This window comes from Lissotriton vulgaris, chromosome 5 (genome assembly GCF_964263255.1).
Source record: "Lissotriton vulgaris chromosome 5, aLisVul1.2, whole genome shotgun sequence".
In the NCBI taxonomy this organism is placed as follows: Eukaryota; Metazoa; Chordata; class Amphibia; order Caudata; family Salamandridae; genus Lissotriton; species Lissotriton vulgaris.
Window position 1 is genome coordinate 91,854,638 of NC_141693.1, and position 27,429 is coordinate 91,882,066.

General features: G+C 48.6%; 1 protein-coding gene across 2 annotated transcripts in view; it reads right to left on the reverse strand.

Moving 5' to 3' along the window:
* The window catches only part of FBXW2 (F-box and WD repeat domain containing 2), a 186,751-nt gene that overhangs the window by 30,920 nt on the left and 128,402 nt on the right, over nt 1-27,429 (reverse strand). For both annotated transcript variants that reach the window (XM_086920956.1, XM_086920957.1), the window contains exon 7: nt 1,328-1,497. In XM_086920956.1, the coding sequence (XP_086777082.1) occupies nt 1,328-1,497 (170 nt within the window). The remainder of the gene's footprint in view (nt 1-1,327; nt 1,498-27,429) is intronic.

The window sequence follows — 27,429 nt, forward strand, 5'->3', positions numbered from 1 at the left end:
GAGAACAAAAATAGCGAGAGAGCTAAAGTTGCTGGCAGGAAAAGTTAGAAAGGCTGGAAGTTTAGAATTCTAGTAATTGGATGGGGGGGGGGGCAGTAAGTAGAAATTTGAGCCTTCAAAAAAGGAGCAAAGGAGAAATGCCTATTGGGCAGAAAATGTGATCGGAGCGAAGGTCTAGACGGAGAGTACAGTAAAATAAGGAAAGGTGGCTATCTAAAAGGTCCAGATTAGGTAGTAATAAAAGTGGTACATATGTTACTAGTGGATTTACGGAAAAGGAAGGACTAGACTGAAAGGGGATGGAGGTTAATGCATAAAAAAGGGAGCTTCAGTCGATTCCAGAGGGAGAAGCGAAGGTGAAGTGGAGATGGAAAAATATGGAGGAACGTTCTGGAGGTTAATCCAGATAAAAAAAAATTTAAAGTACGTTTTATTCCTTTCTGGAAGTTGAGGTGATCTTTTTAGCATCTTAGGTTGGATGGAAAAGATTTCAGATAGAAAAAAGACTGCAGGCAGCTTTGCAAGATCTGAATGTTTTGCTCTGTCTTAGCTTATCAATGCTTTTTATGTCCAGTTGCCGCTGGAGATTTTCAGAGAAGTTCAGAGATACTGATCTTGACTTTAGGGCAACGCACTATGGCCAATAATGGAATAGGAGAAAGAAGACTTGCAAAATCTATCTAGCCTTCTCTGCCTTCGAAACACATGGGGTGAAGGGTTTCAGATCTCACCCGTGGGCTTTTTTGCTTTTTGTTGCGTTTTCCTAATGGCTCCCCCTGGTTACTTGAATCTGGGCTCCCCGTCTCCTTCACCAATAGGGTCTCCCTTACAGGGCTGGGGGCACTAATACTAATCTAAATCAGCATACTGTTCTAGATTCATCAAACAGGGGTAATCTTTAACTTAAAAAAGATACTTTTTATACAAGTAACAATCGTAGTTCTTGTTTTGTGAGAACAGATATTGGTACCTATTTTAGTCCCGATTTCCATCCGGATGGGAAGGCAAATTTATCTCACCCGGTAAAGTCATACACGCCTATTTGAATCAAAATCTATGTTATGATAACTACCAGGCATCCCGGCGTGTAGGTTTAACTGGCCAAAATTGACCAGGAGAAAACTTTAGGATGCAATTTATAACACTAGATCAATTCACCTTGAGCAAAAGATGACAACATTTAGAAATCTGCTATGTGTACTTAACAGACTCCGCATACTTATAGGAAGTCTATAGGGCACTTGTAATCAACCAAATCATCTGTCACCTGCACAATTCAAAACTTTTATGAGAAACAATAAATTATTTTTGAAAAATTAAATATTACCTGAGAATATCAAAGCTGGCAAAGTCCCATTGGTGTAAACCTAAAGACGAACTGCACACAATATATTTGCCATCAAAGTGTAGTCTGGGCTGCAAACATATGCTTCGATCTTCTGACACATAGAGGGTTTTTATGCATTTGCAGTTAATTTCGTTTCCAATTGGCCAAATCTGTCAACACAATAAAAGCATCCACAAATAAACGTATGGTAATCAACTGTAATTCATTTTTGCATTTAGAGTGAAATACTTTGATTCATTTGGAACTTGATTCACAATTATTTGGCAGTATATGCTATCATGCTCTTGGGTCTTGTTACTTTTAGACAATTTACAAAAAAGTATAACTTTACCTTAACAGGACATCAATATTCCCGAAAACTCTATTTTTATTGGAACACCTGGGTAGTTTCATCTCACCCGGTGATGATCTAAGCCCCTAATCCAAACATTCACAAGACTGCACATTTGTTAAACATTAATTTTTATTCTACATGTCTGTGAAACTCATATTAGTGTTGACCTGCATTCTTGAGGTATGAAGAATAAGATAAGACAGCGATATTTGAGAACTTTTGGGGTCTTTTCAATTCTGAAGCAATAAGTACCGAGTTCTATAACCTGGAACTGTTTCTTAAAGGTTAGTGCTGCTAATTCAAAGGTATGCAAGTACGTAGCATGCACCATCAATTGGGGGCCATGCTTTTATGATAAGGTTTTTGTAGGAAGGCGACTGAGACTAGGATTCGTTAGGAATGTGTCACCATAAAGAAAAGTGTATCCTTTTTTCTAACTTTAAACCGTTGCCAACTAACAAAAAGAGTCCCCTGCAAGGGTGCATAAGGTAAACCTTCAACACCGGGCATTCAATGACCTTAAGCAAATAAATTCAGCATGCCTTTCTGGTTGATGTCATGCTACCCAGGTCTCGCTTCCTGTACATGCACATACCCGCGCATACACAGGCCTAAATACAATTGAGCACTCTCTTCTCCGTGGTAGTGATGGCAAACATTCACATATTACTCAGGGAAGTGGTATGGGCGGGTGCCTAGGTCAGAACACAATCACCCAGCAAAGCAAATACGACTTGTACAACCCAGTGCTTATCTTGGTTAAAAGAAAGTACTTTAAGTTCATATGGGGTTGGGGTAATAAAGGGACTGAGAAAGTTCTTTGATTTTTTCCCCCTCGAAGCAAGAAAAACAGTTACGGTTGCACTTGTAACATCGCGCATCGATTACTGTAACAGCCTCTATGCTGGTACAAATAAAGCTGTCACACACAAACTTCAGATGGTGCAACATGCAGCAGCGAGGTTGGTTCTAAAATGGCCAAAAAGATCATCTGCAACCAAAGCCCTCAAGGCATTACATTGGCTGCCCATTACAAAAAGGGTCTTGTTTAACCCCTTCGATGCTCATGACGAGCTCAGCTCGTCATGAGGCACAGTGGAGCTGTGCTGATGATGAGCTGAGCTCGTCATGTACAAGGGGCTTTTCAACAATTCAGCACCGGAGGAAAATTCCCTTAGCAGCCAAGGTGTTAAAGTACTGCTAATTACTTTTAGAGCTGTTCATAACCTAGGCCCGTCTTATCTAAGGAAAAAATTCAGCAGATACTGTCCAACTAGAGCACTGCGTTCCTCAACTGCCAACCTGCTTACCGTCCCGGGCTTCAGACTCAAAACTCGAGGGGGCAAATCCCTGGCGGTACTGGGAGCAAAAGCATGGAACACTCTCCCCCCCCAGCTGAGATTACTGGACAAAGAAACAGACTTTCGCAAACACCTAAAAACCTGGATCTTTAATCTCCAAGACACAACTGCCAGAAGCCTAGTGTAATCCGGGTCTCGGTCAAGTAAGCATAGAGACTACCTAACATCTGGTGGTCTTCTTTTGGGCGCCTAGATGCTCCTTGGAGCGATTGCCGCGCGATACAAATTGGCATTTACATTACATTACATTACATATGAACAATACCTAGAGATTATCACGATACCTCAGGACAGGAAACTCTACATGCAGTTCAGGTTTGGTTCCCTGCCCCTGAACTCCTTTACAGCTTCCTGGAGAAAACCCTTCACTACCTCCCAATTTTTCCCAGGTTGCGTCCCAGTCAGTGAGACTGTTGTTCATATTATTAATCAACCTTATTCGATCTAAATAAATCAGGTCATAAAAGCACAATACAAGAATAGGTAAAATACAGTTAACACATTATTTAAAACAGTACATAATTTAACCCCTTGCATGCGCTGCAAATTTTCGCGCTGTGGGGGCGATTTTGAAAGTGGGTGGGATTCGGACGGCCCCCGGCCATCATGAGCATGAAAGGGGTTAACATCAATTTGTTTCAATTAAAGAAACCTCTGTTACCTCATTCATCTCAACCCTACAAAACAATTTCATACATAAAATCAAAAGAGTAAGAACAGGAGTGTAAAAACCTCAAATCTGGGTCCGCCATCCATTCCTATTCTATTCATGAGTGTTAGTTCATTATTAAGTAAAATCAGAACCAGATTGTCATATAAAAACAAATTAGTTATGAGACGTGAGTCATATGATCATTACTCAATTTTCATACAGGGTTAATCATGTTATATATCAAAAGATTCTTCCTGGCATAAAAAACCCTCCATAAGAAGCTTGACATTCTTACACAGATATGAAACAGTTGGCAATGTCTGTAGAGAGAGATACGCCAGGCGACATTAGGTAAACAAAAAAAGCTTCTGTACATTTAAGATATAACGTTTCCTAAGTACTTTATAAAATTCGCAAAAAAGTACGACATGCACTGTGCTCTGGGTCGAAATATTATCACAAGGGCATTTACATAGGTTTGAGGACCAGTCGTTAGGAACGGAAAACCATTCGGTGAAAAATGTCCATTCTGAAGTGAGACAGAAAGAATCTATGCCTTTGATGCGGTACAACTATCAGATAATCTTGAATGCCATAACTAGTTCAAATAAGTTGGCTCCTTAAAACAGAGGGTTTTACTAATTCATCAGAAAACATTAAGTTCTCCAAGTATGCTAAACATTTGGCTTTTAGATCTTTTCTACTAATCACCTCAAGGGATTCAGGGTTGCTAAAATATTCTGGATGCCCCAAATCCTGGCAGAAACGTTGTATAAATACCAGCAATGGGATGCGTGTGTAACAAGCCGATTTTACAACAAAACAAGGGAGGTACCCTATGAATCAATGTGGGACAGGGTAAATAGATATTGAAAAGAAAAAATAGTCCCTAGAGTTGAGGATATCCCTTATGTCGCGGTGTTCCTGGCTTAAGGTAATACAAAACACCACCAGACTTAAAGCATAACCCTATCGCTGTACCGGGAGAACGTGACAGGGAGGCCGCTGGTCCTTAAGAAGATTACAACCTGATTACGGTGAAGGAAGGGAACTGCACATTAAGAAGCTTCCTGACAACACGAGGAGAACGGATATACGTCTTCTCTAGACTCCACAAGGGGTTTTTAATCAACCTGCTGAAAGAAAATTGTTTATGAATATTCTAACCATACGGTGGTCACCCCAGGTACAGCGAACATATCCAGAACATATAAACATCTGGATACAGGTGGATAATTTATAAATAGAGTCCACCAATCAGAAAAGGTGCAACTAAAGGAAGGAGAAGTTGTTTTAAAGTGTTTTTTGTGCCATTAGACACACCCAGAAATTGAAGTGATTTTTTTAAAAAAACGTCCTGAAGAAGGTGTACCTATACACGAAAGACACCGAAACGCCGCGCCGACTTTTGGTTTTTATTGTAATTGTGTGTTGTATAATCATGTAATATTGTTATTATGTATTGCAAAGAAAAATCGTTTTAATAAATTACTGCTTTTATCACTTTCGTAGACAGTTTGTTTGTAATGCCACAGGATTTTAGATGAGACTGAGTACCCAATGCAATTAAAGCTCAGCCTAGGTTAAAAGCTGAGTTACACTGTTGCAATTTAGCGATAGGGTTATGCTTTAAGTCTGGTGGTGTTTTGTATTACCTTAAGCCAGGAACACCGCGACATAAGGGATATCCTCAACTCTAGGGACTATTTTTTCTTCACAAGCCGATTGTAGACAATCCCCTATAATGGAGAGGTTTAAGGCTGCGTGTTCAGAAGTCCACAGTAATATGGGTTGGATCTTGAGTGAGCCAATGAGGAACGGTGCTCCTAACTCTGCGTGACACGTATGTAGGAGCGCTTTTTTAGGTGTAGAAAGCACATACCCCAAAAACTCATTTTCCATGCAATTTGCATGCCCCATATACCTGCCCCGTATAGTGCTTTACTAATGCATTTAGCCCTATAAATAGAAAGCATCTTTTGAGGGGGATTTGTGCCAAGCCTAGTGGCAACTTTCCGTAAAGCAGTACAAGCGCTTCTAAATAATAATGCCCTGGTCTTGATGGCACGATTCCATAAGCCTTCTTTATCAAATAAAACTCCCAAATATGATAAGTTATTGGTGAGTTCTACAGTAGTGTCCATAATTTTAATGGCACGACATGTTGTTGTTTTCCTTTCGCACTTCATTACAAATGCTTTGGCTTGGTTCACTTGCAAATCAAGATCCAGCATGTAATCTAAAAAATTATTAAGTACAAACTGCATCGCAAGCAGGGAACGGGCCAATAGAATAGCATCGTCAGCATAGAGGAGGGCACCTGCGCAAGATCTTTTTTTTTAAACTTTATTTTTCAATTTTGCAAAATACAAACCTTAAGCCAAGTGTCCACCTCACGGGCCCCTCTGTCCCATCCATGTGATGCAACCCTACGCCTAGCCAGCACCAACATCAATTGTAACAATTTAAATGGAAGCTTCCTTTCAATACTAATCCCAACAGACAATGCAAGGGGGATGGTTCGATTCTTAGGCCAGTAGTAGCCGCTATACGACCTACAACCCCTGTCCAGAAACTCCCTACCAACGGACATTCCCTGGCCAGATGGAGAAACCCCGCGCCACCCACACCACACCTGGGGCAATTGTCCCTTCTATCTTCCGAGTAACGACTCACTGATTTCGGATTGAGGTAGGTGCGGTGAAGAAAATTAAAGTGAATAAGCTTGAAGCGTGCATTACAGGACACCCACTGTGTCAAGATCCCTATGCGCTTGCCTTGCGCTGCCCCTGGACTAGGGGCGCACCGAAATCTGCCTCCCAGGCCGGCCACCATGGTGGCACCGGGGGGGGCGGGGGAGGGGTCGGTGGCGAATCACGTTTCATATCCGCGTAAAGTAAGGCTATCAACCTCCGTCCTCTGCCACTGGACAACAGTATATGTAAGGTATGGGTCATCGGGGGTATCTCCGGACACTGCGGCCAGACCGAGCGCACTATTGAGCGCAATCCTTGATAATGCAGATATTGACCTCCGCTAAGGCCGAATGACTCCCCCGCCTGCTCGTAGGGGTACAGATCTGCAAGAACCTGACAACCCCCTCCCGCCATTCGCGAAATTACATATGCTGCTCTATTTCCACCCTGGCTGCCAATATCCAAATCAGTAGTTCCCTGTGAAATGGCGCCGAGCGCAGGACCTTTTCTATAAAGCGTTGCCGTACACCCGCTGTATGCCTCACCACGTAAGGGAGCTCGGCATTAGCTCCGGACCCACGTATCAAAGCCATCTGGAGCTCCTGCACCGTGGCCCGTCCCGCTAACAATCGTGTCTCCCACACATCTGTGTCTGCGAACCACCTGGCCGCCGGAAGGAGCTGCTCCGCGTAATAGTATAGATCGTAGCGTGGGGCCTCCAATCCTCCCTCCTCAAAGGAGCGCACAACGGTACTAAGGGCCACTCTGCTACGTCGCCCCGCCCAAAGCAGGGATGTGAGCAGCGTGTTGAGGGTCCGGAAAACCCTAGAAGGAAGAGGACACAACGAGTTTTGAAGGACATACAGTGTCCTCGGCAGCATCGCCAGCATCACCAGCATCACGATCGCCAGTCGCCTCATGAAGGACAGTGGTAGGATATTCCAGATTGTTATGGATTGCCGGAGAGACGTGAGCACCCTATCCGCGTTATGGGCGAGGGACTGTTCCTCCTTCGAGGTCACATGAATGCCCAGGTATCGGAAACTGTTTCGTTCCCATCGTAGCCCAAGCTCCGGTAAGTCCTCTAGAGGCACCATGTCAAAGCTGGATAGTGGCAAAATTAGGGACTTACTACGAGCTCCTCTCTGGGGGTTGTCAAATAAAATAAAGCGGCGTCCGCGTATAACGACAGGACATTGCACGTGTCTCCCACCGGGATGCCCCATTGCCCCAGTTCAGTACGAATCTTGACAGCAAACGGCTCTATAGCCAGAGCAAAGAGTAGCGGCGAGAGGTGGCACCCCTGTCTCGTGCCCCGACCCAGCCGCCACTCCTACGATCTCGCATCTCCCAGACGCACCCGAGCACTAGGGGAGCTGTATAGGATCCGAACCCAACGGGCGAAGTTGGGCCCAAAGCCCAATGTCCGAAGGACCTCCTGCAGGTATTCCCAGTCGACGGTATCAAACGCCTTGGCCAGATCTATTGAGACCAAGACCGTCTGCTCTTCCTTGCCATGTACCTCGTGCTGAATGTGGGTCAACCGTCTCAGGTTCATAGCCGTGTTGCGCCCGGGGACAAAACCGCATTGGTCTTGGTGCACTGAGTGCTCAATATGGGGTGCCAGCCGGATGGCCAATAGTTTTGTGAGAATTTTGATATCCGTATTGATCATGGTGATCGGCTGATAGGAGGAGAAGTCATGCTTGTCCCCTCCAGGTTTAAGGATCATGCAGATCTCCCCTTGAGCCATGCTCTGTGGGAGTTCTCCCCTCTCGAACGCCTCAAGGTAGACCTGCAAAAGGAGCAGGGCTAAATTATCCCGAAATTCATGATAAAATTCCAGAGGGAACCCGTCGCTCCCCGGCGATTATGCACGCGGCAAGTGGGCCAGCGCCCCATGAACCTCAAGAAATGTCAGGCCTGCGTTCAGCTCTTCCCCATCCGAATCCGAAAGGGTCGACACAGGCAACCCCTGCAGATAGGGGAGATAAGAGGCCTCAGAAATATCTGAGTCCGCCGCATATAGATGCCCCAAATGGGAGTGGAGAACCCCCAGAAGGGCCTGCTCCGAGTAGACCAACTCTCCGTTACGGTCTCAAAGTGCAACAATACGCTCGGGGGTCTGCTACCTTCTCAGAATCCAAGCCAGTAGCCTCCCTGACTTATCGCCCTCCCTGTGGAGGCGCTGCCTATATTGGCCCAGGGTGTACTTGTCAAGCCTATCTAGGGTGTCATGTAGCCGTGCCCAGGCAGCCTGTTCCTTTAGCCTTTGGTGCTCGCCAGGGTCCACCACATGTTGGGCCTGTAGGAGGGTATCTTCCGCCTTCTGGAGATCTTGGAGGAGCTGTTTACGGACACCATAGGTGAGCCCCATACAAGCGCCCCTTATTACTGCCTTCAGGGCCTCCCACTTGGTGGCCAAGGACACGCTACCCTCCCCCCAATTGAGGTCGACATAGTCCCCGATGGCTTTACCCACGTGGTCCTTTCCCACTTGGTCTCGGAGGATATCCACTGGGAGCCTCCAGGTGCGGGAGCGTACAACCGGGGACTCCCATTGAACCACGCAAGCTACTGGAGAGTGGTCTGACAAAAAACGGGCCTGGTGTGTTACATCCACAGTCATGTTAAGCTCAGCGTTTTCCACTAAGACTCTATCTAGGCGCCTGTATGTATTGTGTGTGAGGGAGAAGCATGTGTATACCTTCTGTGCTGGGTGTCTGAGGCGCCACACGTACTCCATCCCCACGTTTTCCATGACCTCCTTAAGCTGTGCAGTCATATGGGGTTTTGTGCCCGCCCGGGGTGGGGATCTATCTAGCACTGGGTCAAGAATACAGTTAAAGTCTCCAAACCAAAGTATCGGGTTCCCCAGGTCGTGAATCAGGGCATTCTGCAGAGTCCTGAAGAATGTCGGGTCATCAGTGTTGGGTGCATAGGAATTTAAGATAACTATTTCCCTGCCATCAAGCTTGGCCCTAAGTGTAGGAGGGTAGATACCTGACTATGGTTACCCCCAACTTTTTGCCTGGTGTTCTGCTGGTTTTTCGACTTAGTTGACCTGGGACCCTGCTATCCAGGGCCCCAGGCCTACTGCTCTCTCTCTAAAATGGATTCCATGTACCTTAGGTACATATCCAATTGGTACTGGGCCATCTTATCAGACCCTGTAACTCAGGGCATAGGTGTACCCAGGGCCTACCAGGGGCTGCAGCATGTATTATGCCACCCCTGGCTGGCCATCTAAATCTGACACAACTGGCTGCACGACAGCTGGGGCAAAGTGGTGTAATCACCCTTAGCTGTAGATATAGTATACCTATATCTAACCCTAAAATGGACACATGTATTCCTATCAGTCACTCCTATGGCAGGCCTTAACAATCCTGAAGGCAGAGTGCTTGGAATTATGTGAGATGGTGCTCTGGCATGAGCTGAGCCCGTTTGCAGCTTGCGGAACCAAGTCCTAATAGCTGTTCCATGATAACGCATACCATATACTCTTAAGTGCATTATAATCCTCGCGGTTATATGCCAACTCTGGTATCGCTTTATCAAAACATGTCGAGTAAGGTGTCATACGAATTGGAATACTAACCCCTTGCCAATTCTGGCGACGGGGTTAGCATTCCACCCTTCTAGAGGGACACAACATGTATGTAACTGTGAACCCCGGTTAAAGTTAACTCGAGCCTCAGCATCACAAAATGGATGCTGCCACCACAGACACAAGTCTGACCTCCTGCTGCTGGGAGTCCTTCCAGCGAGGAGAGCTTGGACAAAGGGTTTCCTGTCGGGGGCGGTGCTAGCACCGACCCAGACAGGGTTTTGTGTATCCTAGGTAGGCAGGGCTGAATAGGAAGGTGACTGCAAGTGGCACCCCGGTGCTCACTGTGCATCTGTGAGTTTGAACCAGTTCCAGGGGCACACCAGCCCCTGAGCTGGGGAAAGTCCGGCATGGGAGAGGGGTGTAACCACCCCCCTTCCTGGTCCCACCCATGTGCAGGACCTAGTCCCGTACCAGCCCCTTTCTTTAGTATAATGGTGGGAGCGGGGACCCTTCCAAATTAGATCATCTTTGAATCCTGAAACTACTTTCTACGAAAGGAATTCAAGACTTCTTCTCAAGATTTATCCCTTGTGACTAAGGAGTAGTCACCCTGCATCTGCGGGCACCAACTAAGAACACTGCGGTTTGCTGCACGTCCTTCCTCAGGAATCCGACCGACCAGCACGACGAGACCCGGCTTCCCTGGCACCTCTGACCTTTACCTACATCATCAGCCCAGCTGAGATCCGTGGGTGTGACGAGACCTCGAGGGACCGGCCATCTTCAGAACTGCACGACGCTTATCCAGCACGACCACCGAGGGATCCTCGAGTGAGTGCTTTGGGGTTTGAGAAGCCCTAACTCTGAGCAGCTCCAGCACCGAAGTCCAGCCCCCCAGCATTCACGAGATCTGCGTGGGGCCCTTCTGCTCTTTGCTGCTCACCGCGTTGTCCGCCTACTTGCCCGCTGGCTTGTAGCCCTCTTGACGACGCACCACGACGACAACACCGCTGGTCTGGTTGCTCCAGACTGGCCCTTGCTCCCCTCCAACCGAGGAGCACCCCAGACCCTCCTGGTCCACTCCAGACGCCATTTTGAGTCCACTGCGTGGGCTTGCATTTGCCAAGACTGGTTGCCCCAATCCTGGGTCCAGCGACGTCGACAGCAGATACCATCGTGGGACAGCTCGCACCTCCATCCTGGTCGCCGACAACGCCTCCTGATCCGAGAGACTGCAGAGCCCAGCGTCGCCCACTCACCTGGTCGAGGTGACTTAGTCCGGTGCCATCCTGGTGCCCATCTAATCCCTGGCTAGTGATTCAGAACTTGGTCCCCTTTGCTTACAGGTATCAATCTTCACCGATCCAGCCTTGGGTCATATCGAACTTCATCACTGGTCGCCTGCCAGCAACTTCTTCTTTCAGGCTCCATAGACTGCAACGAGGATTCCCGACGTCTTTCCAGACCTATGCAGCCGCAGCCCCTGGGCTAGGTAACCTCGGCATTTCCGTGCTCCAGCATAGCTTAACTATACAAGGGTCCAGATCCTTTTTCGTTTCAGCTCTATCTAGTCGGATTCGTCCGATAACACTAACTTTACGAAATCTAGCATCCAAAGACTTTGTCCCGCATCCCGCGTGAGAGTGCACACTCTGCACCCGATCTCCCTAGGCCTCCTGCTAGTAATCTGAAGGTTCAGTAGTCCAGTCCTAGCGATCCTAAAGCCTACTAGAGTAGTACTTACCTGCTAGTAATTTCGCATTCCACTTTTAGAGTATATGGTTTTTCGTGCCCCTCGGGCATTTGTGTAAATTGTGCGACTTTCAGTATTTCTTTAAGAGCTTTGTATTGTGCTTAGCGCCCTGTTCTCATAAAGAGTCCAGGGCTGTTGTGTTCTAAATAAATATACTTTTATTTTCATAACAACTTGTGTGGTGTCCTTTCACTTGGTGTTCAAGGGGTATATGTGATGGTATAACAGCTGGCTTAACACGCCCTCTAGAGTTTAGCCTAAAGACTGCTCTTGTCCATGCTACTAGGATAGCTGGTCTAAAGGTTGACTTACAACCAATCATCAATAAGGGTCGTTTGGAATGATACACAGTGATCACTAGAATAGTGAGCACTACATATCAGGCCACCTTCTCACATTGGTGAGCAGCGGTTGGGATTTGAGCTTGCTGTTGTTTTACCACACGTATCCTAAGAATATCATTTGAAAGATCACATAAGTACCCAGGTACATATAAATTAGCTTAGAATACTCTGAGTTCTACTGAACCAGCTGTTGTAGTTTAACAGGGCCTAGCACACCCTGACTACAACTCTTAGCAAGGGATCAGTAGGCAAACAAATAGTGTAGGTAAGTGCACCACTTACACCTCACTAGAAAAGCATGTCAGACAAAGGAGGGAACTCAGAGGCCCCCCTTGTGTCAGTTGACCCTCCACAGGTCGTCTCAAGATATGCAGCGCTTAGCTTCCAGGAGATTGGACAGATATGTACCTCCAGGAAGCTAAAACAGGGTTCTAACCCTACAATTCCCTTTCTGATTGGTCTCTTAGAGACTTATGATGCCAGAAGGACTGCTAACACAGGTCCTTCTAATCCAGATGGGAACATGCCCCCCTTAGAGGGTCCCCACGGGTTCCCTGACCTCAACCTCAATGAAGCAGTCAGTGAAGGTGAGGGAGAGGATCAGGAGTTGTCAGGGGATGAGGCAGACAAGGGTCAGGTAGAAGTCAGTAGACTCACCAGGACCAACTTAAGTAGGCATGAGAATGGATTTGGGGGACCCCCAGGGCCACTCTCAGGCAGACTTAACATTGGGAATGGACGAGTTAGGTCTCTATCCAGAGGTTCTAACAGATCCATTCGAACCAATGGCTCTCAGACCTCTTCTCACAGAGGGATGACATCCCCTCAGAGAAGAGAGCATGAAGCTAAAATGAGGGAAGTCAATCTGAGGATTGAAAGGGAAGAACTTGCCCTGGCCAAAGAGAGACTTGCCTTTGCTAGAGAGCAGAAATTGAGTGGGGCAGACCCCACTGGTGGCAGCATTTTACCTAGAGAAAAGGACAGGAGTTTAGACACTAGACACCTGAGTAAGATAGTGCCCCCCTTTAAACAAGGGGATGATATCCACAAATGGATAACTGCTTTGGAGAGGGCCTGCACTGTCCAGTGCGTCCCCCAGAGTCAGTGGGCAGCTGTCTTGTGGCTCTCCTTTGAAGGCAAAGGTAGAGATAAGCTCCTCACTACTAGAGCTGAGGATGCTAACAATTACCAAGTCCTGAGGAATACACTGATTGATGGGTTTGGCTTAACAACTGAACAGTACAGGTTGATGTTCAGAGACACCCAGAAAACTCAGTCTCAGGATTGGGCTGACTTTGTTGATTGTGCCACTAAGGCTCTAGAAGGCTGGCTATTGGGTAGTAAGGTTACTGATTACACAGGATTGTACAATCTGATTATGAGAGAGCAAGTCTTAAATAATTGTCAGAACCAGTTATTACATCAGCACCTGGAAGACTCTGATCTGACCTCTCCACAGAATTGGGTAAGAGGGCAGACAAATGGGCCAGAACCAGGATTAGGCCTAAGAACCAGGGTGGTGACCAAAAGAAGGAATCAACCAAGCCTCAAGAGAAGGGTGGGAATAAATCTTCTGATCAAACCACACGGCCCCAAAAATCCTCTGAAAAGGGTGGGTCCCAAACTTTTCCCAACACCCAAAAGAAACCATACTGTCATACCTGCAAACAGGTAGGCCATTACAAAAGTGACAGCAGTTGCCCAAAGGCCAACAACAATAAGGAAAACATACCCCCAGGTACTACTCCCAGACCTCCTGTTACCACTAGTGGTAATCCCCCAGGTGGTGGGAGTGCCCCCAAGAATGTGGTGGGCATTACTTTGAGAAACCAGGTGGACCATGGCCTAGCCAGGTCCCCTAACACAACTCTTGTCTGTGAGACTGGCATGGCGTTTGCCAACTTCACTACTGGTTCCCACACTTTGGGGAAGTATAGACAAGAGCCCCTTATCAATGGTCAGAAAGTTGAGGCATTCAGAGACACAGGGGCCAGCATCACCATGGTGATTGACCATCTGGTCCCCTCTGCTCAACTGACCCCTGGTTTCATTTATCAGGTGACAGACATTCATGGAGTGAAAAGAAGGCATCCCATGGCAGTAATCGAGCTCAGCTGGGGTAATGTCACAGGGCCCATGAGAGTGGCAGTGACAGACAACCTACCTGTAGATTGCTTACTGGGGAATGACCTGGAACTCTCAGCATGGGCTGAGGTGGAGCAAGAAACCCACTCCAGGATGACAGGCCTACCCAGAAAGGTTAGTGGGGCAGTAATAGCTACAGCCCCAGTCCAAGCACCATTCCTCCCTGAAAAGGTTGGAAGGGCAGTGGTAGCCACTGCCCAGGCTCAGACAGACTTTCCAGAACAGGATAGGAGGGCTGTGACAGTCACAGCCCAAACACAAACTGAGTGCCTTCCTGAAAAGGTTGGTAAGGCTGTAATGGTCTCAGCCTCTACTCAAACAGATAGTGTTGTGAAGCCTGAAACTATGGATTACTCCACTCAGACAGAGAGCATTGAGGAGGCAGAGAAATCTCCCTCCCACCAGACTCTAGGAAAGGATCAGCCTCCTCAGCGAACTGATCTGACCCCTTGTGAAGGAACTGCCCCAGAGGTAGTCAGGCCTCCCTGATGTCAGTGGACCCTTCCAAGGTGGGACCCAGTCTGGAGCAGGTAACCTGCCCCTCTCTACCCTGCCTCAGTCAGCCCAGGGCTGTAGAGGTCAGGGAGGCCAGTGGTGGACCCCAAACGGCCCCCTGTCCAAAAGAACCCCCCAATCAGAAGATTAAGGGCACTGAAGCTAGTAATCCTAGCCAAGTGAAAATAAAACAGACTCCCGAGGGATCCCCCTTAAAATTAACTAGGGACCGCCCACAGCTGGACACTGTTGGGCACAGCCAAACCTGGGGCCTAAAAACCCCAAACCTGACCTGTCCCTCCAGTAAGCCAAACAGAGGGACCCAGCCTCCAGCTTTAGGTAGCCAGAGGTTGACCCTGAGAGCTCACAGCAACTCAGTCATGGAAAGAAAGGCAGATTTGGTGAGTAGTGATTGGAGGAAGTTGAGCCCAACAGTAGTGGAGCCTCACTTCAGTACTCCATCCCAGCACCAGCCTTTTACTTTGCCAAAACACCCCACAGGTAGTGATTCCCTATGGTGGAGACCCTCAGATACCCTTAGGGTGAGGGATTGCTTAGTGGACCATGATACAAGGGGTAACCATGCCAGTGCATGTCCCACCTCATATGGCCACTCAGGCAATATAGGCTTACCTGGTCAAGGATAGCCTTATCTCCTTTCGTTCGGGGGGGGGGGGGGGGGGTGTAGGAGGGTAGATACCCGACTATGGTTACCCCCAACTTTTTGCCTGGTGTTTTGCTGGTTTTTCGACTTAGTTGACCTGGGACCCTGCTATCCAGGGCCCCAGGCCTACTGCTCTCTCTCTAAAATGGATTCCATGTACCTTAGGTACATATCCAATTGGTACTGGGCCACCTTATCAGACCCTGTAACTCAGGGCATAGGTGTACCCAGGGCCTACCAGGGGCTGCAGCATGTATTATGCCACCCCTGGCTGGCCATCTAAATCTGACACAACTGGCTGCACGACAGCTGGGGCAAAGTGGTGTAATCACCCTTTGCTGTAGATATAGTATTTATTTTATTTATTTAAAACATTTATATAGCGCATCTGTCACCTAGCAGGTATCCTGGCGCTGAGAGATTACTCCTAAGGTGGTAAGGGGTGGGAGACTGGGAGCAGGTTGTCGCAGAGGGAAATTAAGGGAAAAGCCAGGTTTTAATCCGCTTTCTGAATGGGAGAAGTTGCGATGTTTGGCGGATGTCGACAGGCAAACTATTCCAAAGTTTTGCGGCTGCCACTCTGAAGGATCTTCCCCCCGTCCTGACCTTGTTGAATCTTGGTACCGTGACAAGGCAGGCTGAGGCGGATCGGAGAGTTCTGGTAGGGGAGTACCAGGTGAACATATTTTGCAAGGATCTGGGTCCAACTCCATGTAGTGCTTTAAAAACAAGGCAGAGTGCTTTAAAAGCTACGCGCTGCTTCAGAGGGAGCCAGTGCAGCTCGGCTAAAGCTGCTGTGGCCGAGGATCTCCTGGCCCAGCCAAGGGCTAGTTTGGTGGCGGCCGTCTGGACTCTTTGGAGTCGGTCCAACAGAACAGCAGGGGACTCGAGCAGCAGTGCATTGCAATAGTCAAGGCGACTAAGGATAGTACACCTTACTATTAGCGCTCGGGCCTGTGCGGGAAGAAGTGGCATGATCTTGCGTAGAGAACGCAGTAGGGCTGAGCAGGTGGACACTGTTTTTGCGACCTGCGTTTCCATGCTAAGCTTGTTGTCCATCATGACAGCTAGGTTGCGGACAGTGGTGACCGGCTGTGGTTTTTCTGGGGCATCCGGGGGCCAGAATTCGGCAGGAAACAGGCGAGGAATCCGGCTTCCAGCGCAAAACAGAACCTCGGTTTTGGAGGAGTTGAATTGCTGGGAGTTTTTGTGCAGCCAGCCAGCTGTGTCTCTCAGGCAGTCGTGAAACTATTCTAGAGGGATTGATTCTTCCCCCTCCCAAGAGAGGATGAGCTGGGTGTCATCCGCGTAGATTATAGCTTTTAGCCTGTGGGATTTGATTAATGTAACTAAAGGTTTGAGATAAACGTTAAAAAGGATGGGGCTGATGGACGAGCCTTGGGGCACCCCGTGGGGGACTGGGGAGAAGGCGGATTGAAAAGGAGGAAGGGACACAGCCTGTTTCCTATCTCGCAGGTATGACTGGAACCAGAGCAGGGCGGTGCCGTCAACCCCTGCCTCTCTAAGTCTCTTTAGCAGAATCACATGATTGACCGTATCGAACGCGGCAGACAGGTCCAATAAGATCAAGGCCACTGCTTTGCCCCTTTCTGCACGCATACGAAGTTCCTCCATGGCCGTGAGCACAGCTGTTTCGGTGCCATGGGCTGGACGAAAACCAAATTGGATGTCGTCCAGAATGTGATTCTGCTCCAGATGTTTCGAGAGACAAGAGCTCACCCAGCGTTCGGCAACTTTCGCCGGGAAGGGTAGGAGAGAGATAGGCCGATAGTTTGATAAACACTCAGGGTTCAGTGAGGGTTTCTTCAGCAACGGGGTGATGAGTGCTTGCTTCCAAGGAGTCGGAACAAATCCACAACGCAGGGATTGGTTACAAATCCTGCAAAGGGTGCGGAAGAGTTCTGTTCCACAAGCTTTCCAGGTTTTTGGGGGCAGAGGATCGAGGGGGGAACCAGAAGTGATTCCGTGTGCCATTCTCTCAAAATCGGCTTCCATGATAGGGGGAAATACCCGCAGACATTCCCTGGGTGGGTGTCCTGGGCTCACCGGATCAAGGTTGGTAGTGGCGGCCGCGGGGCCGTTGAGACTATCCTGTGAGGGGGTAGTATTCAGGTTGTGAATAATGGTCTCAATTTTATCCTTAAAAAACAGTGCGAGGTTGTCGCAGAGTGTTTGTGTAGGAGGGATAGTTTTTTTGGCACAGTCAGGATGAATGAGGTTGTTAAGGATCTGGAAGATGCTTTTGGAGCTATTAGCGGCATTAACTATAGTAGAGCAGAAGTAGGTAGATTTGCTTTTAACAATTTCAGATTTGTATTCCCGGAGTTTATTTTTCCAGAGTAATTTATTTGTGTCGGAGTAGCCTTGCCTCCATTTCCTCTCAGCCTGTTTACAAGCTAATTTGAGGACTTTCAAAGAGTCGTTAAACCAGGGGGCTGATGCTCTGCCCTTAGGTTTACATCTTTTTAAGGGAACCAGGGAGTCCGTAGTAGAGGATATCCTCGTACAAAAGGCCTTGTAATTGTCCTCAACCGGGTTAGCAGGGGAGAAGCCATCCTCCACTTTAAACACAGCACTGGTAGAACTCAGTTTTTCCAGAGCTTTCCAGTCTCTATACATAAATTCTGGTGAGGTGCTGTGTTTCGGCGTTCTAGCCCCTTTACTGGTAATATAGAATTTGAGAAGAGCATGATCAGTCCAGCCCATAGGCAGGATGTCGTACAGATGTACTAGCTGAGGGGTGGAGAAGATGAGGTCGAGTCGATGACCTGCTGAATGAGTGGGTTGCTTGACCAGTTGGTAGAGTCCCACGCTTTCGCAAGAGAGCAAAAGATTTTGTAGACCAGTATCCAGACTACCGTTCGGCCAGAGGTTGAAATCCCCTAAGATGATTAATTTATTGTGGGAGGTTGCCATGTTTGTGAAGGTGGTGAGTAGCGATTGTTGTTGTTGGGAGGTAAAGGCCCCCGGGGGGGCGGTAACAGATAATTGCCGTAAAAGTGGCTCCAGGATGGCCGTTTATGGAGAGGCCGAGAATCTCGGTCCCGGCGACTGGGTCCATATCTATAATGTTAATGAGCCAGGAGGCTCTGTAGATAAAACCTACTCCACCACCGCGGTATAGTATACCTATACCTATATCTAACCCTAAAATGGACACATGTATTCCTATCAGTCACTCCTATGGCAGGCCTTAACAACTCTGAAGGCAGAGTGCTTGGAATTATGTGAGATGGTGCTCTGGCATGAGCTGAGCCCGTTTGCAGCTTGCGGAACCAAGTCCTAATAGCTGTTCCATGATAACGCATACCATATACTCTTAAGTGCATTATAATCCTCGCGGTTATATGCCAACTCTGGTATCGCTTTATCAAAACATGTCGAGTAAGGTGTCATACGAATTGGAATACTAACCCCTTGCCAATTCTGGCGACGGGGTTAGCATTCCACCCTTCTAGAGGGACACGACATGTATGTAACTGTGAACCCCGGTTAAAGTTAACTCGAGCCTCAGCATCACAAAATGGATGCTGCCACCACAGACACAAGTCTGACCTCCTGCTGCTGGGAGTCCTTCCAGTGAGGAGAGCTTGGACAAAGGGTTTCCTGTCGGGGGCGGTGCTAGCACCGACCCAGACAGGGTTTTGTGTATCCTAGGTAGGCAGGGCTGAATAGGAAGGTGACTGCAAGTGGCACCCCGGTGCTCACTGTGCATCTGCCAGTTTGAACCAGTTCCAGGGGCACACTAGCCCCTGAGCTGGGGAAAGTCCGGCATGGGAGAGGGGTGTAACCACCCCCCTTCCTGGTCCCACCCATGGGCAGGACCTAGTCCCGTACCAGCCCCTTTCTTTAGTATAAAGGTGGGAGCGGGGACCCTTCCAAATTAGATCATCTTTGAATCCTGAAACTACTTTCTACAAAAGGAACTCAAGACTTCTTCTCAAGATTTCTCTCTTGTGACTAAGGAGTAGTCACCCTGCATCTGCGGGCACCAACTAAGAACACTGCGGTTTGCTGCACGTCCTTCCTCAGGAATCCGACCGACCAGCACGACGAGACCCGGCTTCCCTGGCACCTCTGACCTCTACCTACATCATCAGCCCAGCTGAGATCCGTGGGTGTGACGAGACCTCGAGGGACCGGCCATCTTCAGAACTGCACGACGCTTATCCAGCACGACCACCGAGGGATCCTCGAGTGAGTGCTTTGGGGTTTGAGAAGCCCTAACCCTGAGCAGCTCCAGCACCGAAGTCCAGCCCCCCAGCATCCACGAGATCTGCGTGGGGCCCTTCTGCTCTTTGCTGCTCACCGCGTTGTCCGGCTACTTGCCCGCTGGCTTGTAGCCCTCTTGACGACGCACCACGACGACAACACCGCTGGTTTGGTTCCTCCAGACTGGCCCTTGCTCCCCTCCAACCGAGGAGCACCCCGGACCCTCCTGGTCCACTCCAGACGCCATTTTGAGTCCACCGCGTGGGCTTGCTTTTGCCAAGACTTGTTGCCCCAATCCTGGGTCCAGCGACATCGACAGCAGATACCATCGTGGGACAGCTCGCACCTCCATCCTGGTCGCCGACAACGCCTCCTGGTCCGAGAGACTGCAGAGCCCAGCGTCGCCCACTCACCTGGTCGAGGTGACTTCGTCCGGTGCCATCCTGGTGCCCATCTAATCACTGGCTAGTGATTCAGAACTTGGCCCCCTCTGCTTACAGGTATCCATCTTCACCGATCCAGGCTTGGGTCGCATCGAACTTCATCACTGGTCGCCTGCCAGCAACTTCTTCTTTCAGGCTCCATAGACTGCAACGAGGATTCCCGACGTCTTTCCAGACCTATGCAGCCGCAGCCCCTGGGCTAGGTAACCTCGGCATTTCGGTGCTCCAGCATAGCTTAACTATCCAAGGGTCCAGATCCTTTTTCGTTTCAGCTCTATCTAGTCGGATTCGTCCGATAACACTAACTTTACGAAATCTAGCATCCATAGACTTTGTCCCGCATCTCCCTAGGCCTCCTGCTAGTAATCTGAAGGTTCAGTAGTCCAGTCCTAGCGATCCTAAAGCCTACTAGAGTAGTACTTACCTGCTAGTAATTTTGCATTCCACTTTTAGAGTATATGGTTTTTCGTGCCCCTCGGGCATTTGTGTAAATTGTGCGACTTTCAGTATTTCTTTAAGAGCTTTGTATTGTGCTTAGCGCCCTGTCCTCATAAAGAGTCCAGGGCTGTTGTGTTCTAAATAAATATACTTTTATTTTCATAACAACTTGTGTGGTGTCCTTTCACTTGGTGTTCAAGGGGTATATGTGATGGTGTAACAGCTGGCTTAACACGCCCTCTAGAGTTTAGCCTAAAGACTGCTCTTGTCCATGCTACTAGGATAGCTGGTCTAAAGGTTGACTTACAACCAATCATCAATAAGGGTCGTTTGGAATGATACACTGTGATCACTAGAATAGTGAGCACTACATATCAGGCCAACTTCTCACACTAAGGAGCAGGTATCGACCATTGATCCATATACTGAATAGCAAACGGTACTCCAGACGCCAACCAAACCAGAACCCCCCTAGCATATGTAGAGAAGGACGCATGAAGCAGCTGACCGTGCCGTTTTCTCCCCAACCTGTGCTCCCCGTCCTCCACCAGGTGGGTCTCCTGCAAGCAAGCAATGGATATTTTGTGTCTTCGAAGGAAGGAGAGGACTCTGTATCGTTTAGTGCATGTGCCTAGCCCCTTCACGTTCCAGCTCATAAACCTATACCCCATGATTTCCAGTAGAGTTCACCCTGCCGCATCAGGCTGTTCACAGAGTATGTCCCCTCCAGTGCCCGACCTGTAATACAACTGATGCCTAAAACATTTCCCCTCAACGTTCCCCTCCAACAGTCCTCCACCCCCCCCCCTCCCGCGAGCAAAATATCAGCAACAACCATACACGCCAATATGCCCTTACCCTGCTGGTCCCAGGACGTGCACAGCCACCCATTCGCCCAACGAGGTAAATTCACTCAAGAAACAATAAAAAAAACAATGAGTGCCCACGGTGGAGCCCCCGGCCGCGGTGGGGGAACCAGAGCCCGGTGGGCTCTCTCAAAAACAAAGACCTCAGACAGGCCTCTCGGGCACAACTGAGTATGAATCCAGTTCTCGAGGAAGCGCTCCGCGTTGCCTGCCTCCGCTTGCTCCGGCACACCAAGAACCCTGATGTTGCTGCGATGCGCCCTCCCTTCCGCATCCTCCGCTCTCCGCTACAGGGCTCCCGTCGTGGCTGTAAGTTGTGAGACGATCTTCCTGAGGGAGGCCACCTCACCTTGCAACTGTTCTATATTTCCCTCGGCATCCGAGACTTTATCTGCCACCTTCTGGAGGTCCGTCCTCAACAGGTTGAGGTCAATGGACACCGTTTCTATTTGGCGTTCCAGTGCAGTGTGGGATACCTGGATCGCCTTCAGCAACTCCGCCCGGGAGGATGGCGGGGGGGCATCCGCTCCCTCGTCCCGGCCCGACTGCCGCGTGATCCGCTGAGACGGCAGCCGCTGGCGGTGTACTGTGTTATCGTGTTGGGCTGCGTGGAGCGAGACATCCTGTCTTTGCGCATTGCCAGTGCCCCAAGTGTCCTTATCAGCTTTCCGAAGGGGTAGCAGAGACAGCACCCTGCAACGCCTGCTCTCTTTTTGTACAGTTCGCACCCCCAAGCCCAGGATGCACCCCGCAGCTCCACTCAACAACCGATCCTCACCCCTCCGCCAAGTATCCGCAGCCGGTAGGGGCAGCCAGTATCGTAGGAGTGCCTGTCTCTGCTACCTGTGACCGCAGCAAGGGATCAAGACCCACTGCCCGCCGGCACTCCAAGCTTCAAACACCTCAAGATCAGGGGATGATGTGGTGTAGGGACGCAGGAGGGCCACTAAATATCTGGGTTTCACTCGGTGCCTCAGTCACCCCGCAATGGGACTGCCCCGTGAGTCTAGCATCCCTAAGCACCGCACCCCGAGGCGCCGACAGTCCTCTCCCATTCACCAGTCCTCTGCGGCCGGCAGCAGAGTGCTCAAGTCCCCCCCCCGTACCTCCGGTCCACCCCCAGATCGGCCCGACTCCTGGGGAAGTGTCCGGCCCACTTAGAGGGCCACAAGCGTACCTGGCAGGCGCAGCACCCTGGGTCTCTGCTCTTCAATGTCCAATACTCGGGGCAAGTGCTGCAGGGAGATCCTAGAAAAGGAGGACCGGCTCTCCAGCGACGCCAAATCCTCGGGGGTGCCGTGCAACCAGTGGCACCCAGGACCTCATCAGTGATTCTAATTGCAAAGGAGCATAGATCCGGCCGAGTATCCCCAAAGGCACACCACAAGGGACGAGGGCCACTGAGTCAGTTGGCAGGGCCTTGCCAGCGGCTGGGCCCCAGGTGCTGCAGGTTCCCGGACCACTTTGGGCCTGTTGCCGGAGTTCGGCAGCGCGGGCCGCCTCCCCCCATCAGCGCCGGCCGGCGCGCACGCGATCTCCCGGTCGCCTCCCCGGCTGGGGGCTTTTGGGTGTCAGGATTGGGCTTCTTCTGGCTGCCTGGGGACAGCGGGCCTCCCGCCAGGCCTACCGACACTTTCCGCCAGCCCCAAGGGCCGCACCCACCTGGGGCCGGGGCGCCTCCACAGTAGCGTAGGCCGCAGTCCGGGGGCCCCAACTAGCAGCGGGCCGCCTCTTGTCTTCCGGACGAGGGTTCTTCCGAAACCCGCTGGCACCCCTCAGGTGTCGTGCGCCCCTCCAGGTGGGCAGCGTGTTCAGCGGTGATGTTTTCCCCGCAAGGGAGAGGCACCGGGAGGAAGGGCCGGCTGTCGCGCCCGCCACTCCAGCCACAGGACCGGCAACAACAGCGCAGGTCTCCGTCGGCCCCAGCAGGTAACCTCCCAGTCCTTCACAAGCCGGAGCCCCAGCTGGCAGCGGGCTCCGTCATCCGGTCAGCGTCACTGTAGGTGCCATGTCTACGGGCCGCCGCCGGCACCCGATCTTGTTGCTCCGCCGCCCTCCAAGAGCAGGCCGCAGACCCCGGCCTCGCGTAGTCAGAGGTCCGGGGTGCCACAGCTCAGGCAGTGCACTCGGCTGTACTCGCGGGGGCCCGACTCATTTCGCCAAAGTAGTTAGCCCCAGGCAGAAGGGGATCATGCGACCCACAATTCCGTCCCATAGGAGCCCGGACAGGATAGATTAGCAGGATTTCAGGGTCCGTTGGCCGGGAGCTGGCGGAGCTCACGTCCTGTCGGCCATGCTGCTTGGCCACGCACCCCACCTGCGCAAGATCTTTAGAAAGTGTAGTCAGAGCAGTGCCTACGTTGTTTATATATAATGAAAAGAGAAAGGGAGCTAAAACGCAACCCTGTATCACCCCTCTCTCTATGCTGAACGGCTGAGTGAATTCTCCTCTGGTCCCGTATCTAACCCTTGCTTTCATTCCTGAGTACAATTGAGGGCTCTACTCCCATATTGGTCATAAATGCCCATAGTTTGGTGTGATTGACACAGTCTACGAAACCGAGATATAAGTTCCCTCCCTTAATCTTGGTGTATTTTCCCATCAACATGCTCAAGCGGAGGTTCTGCTCTATTGTCCCCACACCAGTGCGAAACCCATATTGGAGATCAGACTAAATACCCTTATATTCTGCCCACTCTTGAAGCCTATTTAAAATTATTTGGCCCGCTATCTTCGCTAAAGAATCGAGCAATGAATTCGGCCTATAACAGGCAGGGTTGTGTTGATCTCCTTTTTCATAGATTGCAACTATTAAGGATTCCTCCCATGTTTGGAGGAAACCAGAATTACAACAAGCCTTCAAAACAGAAATTAAAATAGGTGTCCACAAGGCAATGTTAGCCTTATACAAGCCACAGGGATAACATCGGATCCAGGAGACTTTTCCCCCTCTGCTAATTGTTATAGCATTATAAACTTCCTCCAAGCTAAACGGGGTAACAGAGGTGGTTCGGCCGTAAGCTTAGTTATCATTAGATTTAGATGTTTGAGCAGGGGCTAATGAAATAGTAGGTACCGAGTAGATGCTAGAAAAATGTTTTATCCAGTCATCCTCTGAGATTCAACCACAATCCCAGGACCTGTGTCCTTTTTCAATGGAGCTGAATTGACTACCTTCCAGAATGCCTTATTATCATTGTTGATACTTGCTTCGTGTAAGGCATCCCATTGTATTTTCTTATGTTTTACAGCCTGCTTATAGGCAGATTTACAGGCCTGGACCTCAGCTCTGCACCTCAGATTTTGATGAAATACCTCCTTTAGTTTCTTGTTGGCCTTAGTGCACAGTGAATTGAGCCAAGCACTTTCTCCATTTTGGTTTTCATGGTTGTCTGGAGGTTTTCCTTTGCAGCCCAGGAGATAGTCATAAAAGCATGGACTATCTCCTTTGGCTGTGAAGTGCCATCTAAGGAAGTCTCAAAAGCCACCCTCGTGTCACAGATTAATTTTCTTAAAAAACCTTCAGGGGTAATTTGTTGCCACAACAGGGAGTAGCCATTGGAGGTGACTAACTCAAGTTCCCCTTGGTAAAACAAGCCGTGGCTACGTTGTTTTCTGGTTAATAGTGCTGGTGAAATTAGTACAGACTGTGGATAATGGTCATTTAGTGGTGTTGAATGGGTAGTGAAACTGAAAACATGGGTGGCAAAGTTATTTGATGATATTACAAAATCAATAACAGTATTTGAATTTCTCCCATTAAAGGTACACCTAAATGGAGATACTTCATTCAAAATTGAGATAATATTTAGAAATTTTATTTTATTTTAGAGTTTTATATAGTGCAAACTAGACCCGAAGATATTGGGTATCAGAGCGCTTTACATGAGCACCAATTTTGTTACACAAGGACACATTAATTTTTTGTTAGACACGGGAGATTAAGTGATTTGCCCAGAATCACAGGATGTTGAGCGTCGTTGCCGAGACTTGAACCTAGTTTCCCAGCTTCGAGGTCAACCATTCTAGCAGTAAGGTTAAATCCTCTCCCCGAAGCCTTAGCTGCAAGAGGGAGACGGCCAAAAGGACACTCAGTGTGCTAGGGCATCTGTAGCGGTGAGCGTCGCTTGTCCTCAGTACAGATGATATGATGGTTAAATAGCATTTTCAGGTCGCACTTCATTTTCAGCCAAATGGCCACTTGCGTGAGCAGGTTAACTGTGGTGATTTTAAAAACAGTATAAAGTATGGGTGATGGGAGTTCACTTAGTTTATCTCCGTATCGATTAGGATTAAAATCTGTCTGGCTAGACTCCTCAAGATTATTCATACCGCAAGCTCTATCAGAGGGTGCGCTACATAGTTAGATGTTAAAGTCACCATCCCACAAAATAGAGAACTTCTTTCTGCTGCTATTGTCCAGATGTTCCAAATACTCGCCCAGTTTATGCAAATTAATGTACAAATTAATGACTTCAAGTCTGGCAAGCCCTGAACCTTCATACAGAATAACTTGTTAATGGGGGTTAATTAGTTCTCTGACTATTCTTGTAGATGGTATGCTGTTAGAAACAAAAATACATAGACCCCCTTTTCATCTGCCATGAGTACTTGGAACAGCAGGAACATGATGTGTTCTGAACCAGTTCATATGGAGAGGCTCCGTGAGCCAGGTCTCTTGGAGACAGATGAAATTAAAGTTCTCAATAAATTCTAGCCATTCTGGGTTATTAATTTTGTTACAGAAACCTGCTACATTCCAGAACAAAATAACAATATTACCAGAGGGAATATACGTGCAATTCTCTACACTATTATTTGATGTTAAGTCTATAACAGACCTTGAGGTTTGGTGTGGAGGAACAGGAGTTAGTAAAATAATTAATGCTGGTAAGTCCTGAATTTGTGCCCCCTCTACCAAATTGAACAGTCAGTGAGTTCTCTCCAACCTTTCATCTGTACCCTCCCAATGCTCTAGGCCAGGTCAATCTATCCCATCAAGGGTTGTTAATTCCTGAAACCTATTAAAAGTTGGAATATTATAGGATAGGTTGGTTGATGGTAAAATAGGACGAATAGGCTCTGAACGATTGATAGGCCCAAGTAAATCTGGTTGGTAGAAATATCCTAATGGGAGAGCAGAAATTGTGTTTTTGGTGATAAAAGTGGACCTAGTTCTATTTAAAACGGTCACCACAAGTCTTGGAGTTTTAAAGGACAAAACAACACAGTCAAGGTAGAGAATTCTGTGACCTGCCCACCCATTTAATTCGCCTTACCATTTTTATGTCCTCAAACAAATGTTCTGTCAGACCTGTTCTCACCCCTAACCAATTCAGTGCCTTATTTCGGAAATAGGTCTATTATTCCATACTCTGTGGTGCTAAAGATGGAGCATTTGCCAGGATAATTACATATGGGGTGGCGGCCGGGGGAAGAACTAAAAGTTCATGCATTTGTAATCGTGAAACTTGAGTAGGTCTAATGGTGACTGATGATGACAGGCCATTGGAGCCTGATCCAGGAAGGCATGAGTTCCTGTGTTCTGGGTATTCTGGATACGTACTGGATTAAATTGCCTCTATACTAACGGTGTGCAGCTTGTCGCTAGCCACTAATTGTTAGAGTACTCAAACGATCTAAACAGGCTGTACATTTAGTTTCCAATTGTGTTAGTTGAAAGTTGGAGTATAAAGTCGTTTCCACATAATGTTCTAAAGATTTCGATGTCATACATAATGCTTCAAGTTTTTGGTTATTTAACATGACCCTGTTGGATGAATTCAGCAATTTCCAATGTTCGAGGCTTAGTTTGAGGTTTATTTTTTTATTCCTAATTGCTTCTTTATTTAAAGCACTGATTTTCGCACAGGCACAGTTTTTTTTTTATCCGTTTATGTGGCGGGTAGTATCCGAATTAGAGAAGTTAATAGTTTCGGCAATGCTTTGGATGCACCCATTCCCTCCTTTTCCCATCACTGTGGGTCTGCCTTCGTTGATAATTTTAGTACTTTCCTCATTATTGACTAGGCACTGTACCGTACTCGTAGGGGCCGTGATTTGATCGCCACAGACCAACAATTACTCCTCAACAGAGGGGATC